The sequence below is a fragment of the Montipora foliosa genome, unplaced genomic scaffold (assembly GCF_036669935.1).
Source record: "Montipora foliosa isolate CH-2021 unplaced genomic scaffold, ASM3666993v2 scaffold_436, whole genome shotgun sequence".
In the NCBI taxonomy this organism is placed as follows: domain Eukaryota; kingdom Metazoa; phylum Cnidaria; class Anthozoa; order Scleractinia; family Acroporidae; genus Montipora; species Montipora foliosa.
This window is the reverse complement of record NW_027179741.1, coordinates 396,235-402,500: the sequence shown is the minus strand read 5'-3', so window position 1 is coordinate 402,500 and position 6,266 is coordinate 396,235. Positions and strand designations below refer to the sequence as shown.

General features: G+C 43.1%; 1 protein-coding gene across 1 annotated transcript; it reads right to left on the bottom strand.

Moving 5' to 3' along the window:
- Positions 1-2,977: 2,977 nt before the first annotated feature.
- Positions 2,978-5,675, bottom strand: LOC137988965 (uncharacterized). Its single transcript, XM_068834893.1, has 2 exons — positions 5,246-5,675; positions 2,978-4,977 (listed from the first exon to the last, which is right to left on the bottom strand). The coding sequence occupies exons 1-2, from the start codon at positions 5,673-5,675 to the stop codon at positions 2,978-2,980; spliced, it is 2,430 nt and encodes an 809-aa protein (XP_068690994.1).
- Between the last annotated feature and the right edge of the window lie 591 nt (positions 5,676-6,266).

The window sequence follows — 6,266 nt, the reverse complement described above, 5'->3', positions numbered from 1 at the left end:
AATGTTCACCTGCTTTCATTTTTGTACATTCACTTTAAACATTTTCAGTTTCAATCAAGATGTTAATGGTTAGATGTCATTAAATTTTGATGCTAGACAAATAATTTACCATCAAAAGTGAACCAAGGTGTTAACATATAATTAACATATTTTTAAGGCATTTTGTTGATCATTTCAAGTTATGGTTGGACATTTTCTTCAGTTTAAAATGTTGGACACAATTAAATAAGGGAATAGTCTTGCAGCAGTAGTTTAACAAAACATATTTCAACAACTGGGCCCAAGGTGAAAAGTGAACAAGAAATTCTGTCCATTACTGAAGCGGATATACATCAAATAAAACTACTTAAATAACAATGAGTATGATTAAAAATTGAAGCGCAGCCAGGATTAGGCATATTAAAATACAATAAAAAACGTTCTCTGGCTAAAAATTTTCAAAAAGAATATAAGCTTTCGGCTGTCAATCTACAGCCTTCCACGGATAAAACGTTGAATGTGAATTAGTGAAATATATATTTCACTAATTCACATTCAACGTTTTATCCGTGGAAGGCTGTAGATTGACAGCCGAAAGCTTATATTCTTTTTGAAAATTTTTAGCCAGAGAACGTTTTTTATTGTATTTGAACAATGAGTATATTGATAATCGATCACCTAACATAGCACCTTCAGTTGAGAAAGACAAAATTTTTCATCTAATGCAACCTGACGTGAATATTCAATCCATAAAGCTAAACAAAATAACATGACTATGATATGAATGTCATACAAATGTGACTTTTGAAAAGTTTAAAACACCTTTATGCTCTCTGATTCTAAAAGCAGGATATTTCAGCGCTAGTGCGCAGTATTGGCGAAGCTCGGTTTGCTGGGAACAGCAAGAATAAGTGACACCTAGTTGGTGATAATTTGGTGTGGCCGTTTGTTCTCTTATCGAATATACAAAGTGAGAAACTAGGGCGTAAACAAGTAAGCAGTTCCCAGCAAAGGTGAGGGATTACCCGCCTGAGGGATTACCCACAAAAATAGAACAGGAAAGGCATGACCTAGTCCTGTGGTAGGCATGGGGAGGAGGAGGGTCGAATCACGCGACTTTAGTGTAGCTGGTTAAGAGCTTGTACTCCCGATGTGCGCTAGCGGCAAAAGAGGCATCTCACAGGGCCTCGTCTTGCTAAGTACGTTCGGGTAGATATAATGTCCCGGATAACCGGAAATCCCTCGGCTGGGAGCTGGAACTAACATTAATCAAGCAGCATAAATTCATTTATTATGGTAATAAATTTCCTTTATGCTCTCTGATTCTAAAAGCTGGATATTTCAGCGTTAGTGCGCAGTATTGGCGAAGCTCGGTTTGCTGGGAACAGCGAGAATAAGTGACACCTAGTTGGTGTTAATTTGGCCGCGCTTGTGGCGTGGCCGTTTATTCTCTTATCTAATATACAAAGTGAGCAACTAGGGCGTAAACAAGTAAGCAGTTCCCAGCAAAGGTGAGGGATTACCTGCCACGGCCCGAGATGAAGAACAAGGACGGGCAGCCCCACCCAAAGCCAATACTGAGCCTTTACATACAGGGATTTGCTGTCAAAAGCGCGAATAAACGTGAACACTGCCCGTAACTAATCAACTATATCATATTGCTAATTTAAAAAAAAGATGCTTAGCCCCTGCGTAAACATCTGTTGTTTACCTTCATGTGGCTGTATCCGGCCGGCGAAATTATGCCGGCCTAACGTTACTCTAAACTGTACTTATATACGAGAGGAAAATGCTTAGCCCATGCGTAAGCATCTGCCGTTGTACGCGTTGCTAGTAGAAGAACGAAAGTGATGCTTAGCCCCTGCTTAAACATCTGCTGTCGTCCTTTAAAAACTTATATCTACCCGGCGAATTCTAAGAGAATATACTGGCGTTACTTAATAATTACATAGGTACATGCTTAGCCCCTGCGTAAGCATTTGAGTAATATTGTTATGTTGAGATTATCATCACTCGTCCTGCTGGCGAGTACCCAAGCATCAGAGAGATATGGCGAGTGGCCTGTTAAATGTCACAAATTAGAGGGGCGACGAGTTGGCTAAAGTTGGTGTTCTAATATATCTTAAAAAGGCGGTCGATTTCCATCGGCCGAACGTACGAATTTGAGCATAAGACAGGCCTTTTGTGGCTGCCCACAAAGCGGCGCCAATTCGAAAACTATGGCTCTTATAGAATTTGGTATCTAGACCCGAAAAACTGAGGGCCTGACTGAGACACTGAGCAAAATACGGCCTAGTAATTGCTGTGTTATTAGGCCAGCAGAACAACGGACCCGCGTTCCGTCCTCGTAAACTCAAATAATCCAAAAGCAATGTCACGGCGCAAACAGGCTTATCTTTGTATACGATAATGTCAGTAGGGCGAGAGGTATCGCTGTGTTTATAGTTTCGCATAGACAGTTTGATGCCCACAATAAAATCCGCATTATCTTTCAGAAAGAATACCTGCTTAAGCAGTAGTAAGTTGGTAGATGACTTGCCTGCCGTGATTGTCATCTCTCCTACTCTTAAAGCTGCGAAAAACGCCAGAGCAAACATCGCGCGAATTAGTTTTCTTTGAAAGCACGAAGAAAGTGTCTGCTCACATACACAAATTACTTGCTCTAAAATTGGTAGCGTTATAGGTAATCTGCTGTCTAGAGTGGGGTTAATTTTGGCATACCCTTTGAGGGCGCATTTTATCAACTCTGACTTTGTTGGGTCGGGCAATGAAGCTAAGCGATGTACGTAACCCAGTGCAGAGACGTAAGTAAGAGTCGTCGCCGCACTGTAATTATTGTCCGCTAAGTACGCGACAAACAACGCTAGTGTATCTGTCGAAATTGGAAACTGTGAAATGGCTCTGCTCAAGACGTTAATCTCGAAGCGCTGAAAAATCCTCCAAGCCTGTTGGTAGGTTTTGAGTGACGATGTGCTCAAACTGCCTGCTAAGAGTCTGGCTAGTGTATTTCCCAGTTGCCTGGTTGCAAATGAGGGGGGATTGTTGTGGGCAACGAATCCATTCCTCTCGTGAGAGACAAGAACCTCTCTACCTGCAAGCGAGAGAGACTATCAGCTAATACGTTGTGCCTCCCCGGAACATGTCGAGCCCTAAAATATATGTTCTGGGACAGACATACGAGAACCAGCTGCCGTACTAGAGCTAGCAAACCTTTGTGTTTAGATGTTTGCTTGTTAATGACGTGTACGACACTTTCATTATCTGAGTAAAACAATACCCGTTTATTTTTTAATTGGGCTGCCCATAAGTGTATGCCCAACACAATGGGATAAAGTTCAAGTACGGAAATATCCTGTTGCTTCCATTTATCAGGCCACTTGCCATATGTCCAATGCGTGCCGAAGATAGTGCCAAAACCGCATGATTGTGCGGCATCCATGTAAAAGGAAAGTGCGCCAGATGAGGTCCAAACCTCCTCGAGAAACATGGATTGACAGTTAAATGATGTTAGAAATTGTTGCCAAATCCTGAGATCTTTTGTAACGTCTAAAGTAAGGCGGATAAAATACGTAGGTCTGAAAACTCCTATTGTAAGATTAATCAACCTGCGTAGAAAAACTCTGCCTGGTTTTATTATGGAGCAAGCAAAGTTTAATAAGCTGATCAATGATTGAAGTTCTCTGAGCGTGACTTTTTTACGTGACAAAAATTGTAATGTAACCTCGCGGCATTTCTCAACCTTCTCTCGAGGAAGCCTGGCCTCATGTTGTAAGCAATCTAGTTCTATGCCCGCAAAAGTAAGAACGTGAGCCGGGCCCACAGTCTTTTCTTCTGCCTTAGGGACGCCCAGTTCGTGACAAAATTGTAAGAATCTGTTTAATTTTGCACCGCAGGTATCTAGTGATTTGCCAATGATCAGGAAGTCATCCAAAATGTGTATTATGTACGGAATTTGCAATTTGTTCTTCACGACCCATTCCATCGCTGTACTAAGATCTTCGAATATTTGACATGAACTTGAACACCCCATAGGCAGGGTTTTATCATAATACCATTTTTCTTTCCATTTAAAACCCAATAAAGGGTAATCCGAAGGATTTACTGGCACGATACGAAAAGCGCTTCTCACATCGGTTTTGGCCATAGCGCAACCCTTGCCCTGTCTTTGAATAAGGCTTATCGCATCATCAACAGACGCATATTTAACTGATGAAAATTCGGGTGGAATACTGTCGTTTATCGACGCTCCCTTTGGATACGATAAATGTTGAATCATTCTGAATTCGCCTGGCGTTTTCTTGGGAATAACGCTGAGAGGGGAAATACGGAGATTTGCAAGCGGAGGGGAATCAAAGGGCCCCGCGATACGACCCAATTCTCTTTCTTTTCGCAATTTTTCGTCAACAATGTCAGGATTCTCATTAGTGGAGCCTAAATTTGGAGTGGTAGACGTAATTCTGGGACCCTGATAATTAATCTTAAACCCTTCGGAAAAGCCTTTGATTAAACGATAAGCGATGCGGGAGTTATAGCCTAATAAACCGCGGGAAAGAACGGCTACGTTAACCCGTGTGGGAAGCGCTGTTTGTAGCCATGGGTGGTTGCTTCGTTGTGGGATTTCGCCCCGCTGTGGGTTTTTGCTGCTGTTGGCAATGGAAGATTGGATGGTTGTTACCGCACTTGAAGCAGTGGTGTTTAAAGGCGCACCCGTTGCAGTGAGTCCCGTTATGGAACTTCCAGTAGAAACCCTTGGGGAAATTTCCTCTAGCCCAAGTGCTGCGATATCTGCCTTGGCCTCCCCGGTTGACCCATTTAGCTTTTGTGGTTGGTAGTGTGCCCGAAGCGACAACTCGCTGTGAATATTATCCCAAGAAATTTGCTGCTCTTGCCGCAACTGACGAAAATTGTTGTCATAGAAACGCCAATTGGCGGACTGGGCGGCTAAATCGCGCACTACAGACCCATATTTCATGAGTGCTGGAGAATCTTTGGGGGAATCTTTGAGTAAAGATGGAAACAAAAATTTGGAAAGCGGTTGTCCACTGCTCTATAGTCTGGATGGTGGGCCGTTTGTGGTTAGGCACCATCGAAAGAACCTGTTGCCCATTCTCATTACTCTGTAGCTGAAAAGTATAGTTATGGTCGTCTTTATATGTTATTAGCAAATGAGAAAAATCTATAAACTCGTTTGCCCAGATCTTATTTCTAATACGCTCTGGTAGCCTAGATGCCAGAGGTACAGCACTAGAGATAAAAGAGTTCTTACTGCTATCGACGGTGGGTTCAGACACTTCTAGTATCCCGCGGGTTAATGTCTGGATGTTGGTGCGAACCGTGGCTTGGACGCTGGGTTGAGGTGCGGGCTCTGGAGGCTGGTCTGGAACAAACTGTATGTGGGGTTGGTTTACTGGTTGAGGTAAAACCAGCCCAGTGTCATGAAGGCTCTTCTTCACCGCTTCTGCTATTGCATCGGCAATACCCTGTAGAGCGCCTTCAGGAACGCTTGCTTGGTGCTGGTTGGCAGTACCTCCCGCTGACGAGGTGGAGGTGATCTCTTGGCCGGTATTAGCGGGCACCTGGCGAAGCGTTGCTGGATGTTGTGTGATCTCAGCCGTCTCGGCAGCACCGCGCCTACGTTTAGGAACCCGTGTAAGATATGCCTTGTTGACTGCTGGTCTCTGTCCTTTTGGCGGCATTCTGGGAGGGGGTAGGTCTGGATTAATAACACATCTCGCTCTATGCGCATAATAATTCGCAGAAAAAAATAAATAAATAAATAAATCATCCAACCTAAGGCGTAAATAAATATAGGATTACCGCAGGCGGCATTAGGTGGGGCCGGCACAAATGCCTAACAAACGTCATGAGGTACACAAAGTATGGAACAAGATAGGTGTTTTCTTTCATAAAACACAACGGCAAAACATGATTGGCACAAAGGCAGCCTTTGGCCGCATTGATCATGCAAAGGTGCCGTGACAATAAGCAAAGTGTCAGAACAGTGTTCTGGGAATAACCACAGAACGCGTAGAACGCGTGATAAAATACATCTGACATTCCTCAATGACCACAAAGCTGATAGCATAAACACACCCAAAAATGGGTGGACAAGATAAAATACCCCAACTAATGACTACGCCTGCGGCATTTATCAAAAGAATTACCGGTCCGAAAGCACATTTAGCGCAGATTTTTTTTTTTTGTTATTATTATGAATTTTTCTTATTATGACGACTGGTTGTGTTGGATCTGTTTCAGTCCAAAAAGCAGTGCGCCCCGATAGCTGC

What these genes read in the sequence shown, in the direction of transcription:
- LOC137988965 (XM_068834893.1), bottom strand. Translation starts at nt 5,675, where the DNA reads ATGCCGCCAAAAGGACAGAGACCAGCAGTCAACAAGGCATATCTTACA. An exon ending in TGAACCCACCGTCGATAGCA is followed by an intron (nt 4,978 to 5,245) that starts GTAAGAACTCTT and finishes CTTTACTCAAAG; the next exon opens with ATTCCCCCAAAGATTCTCCA.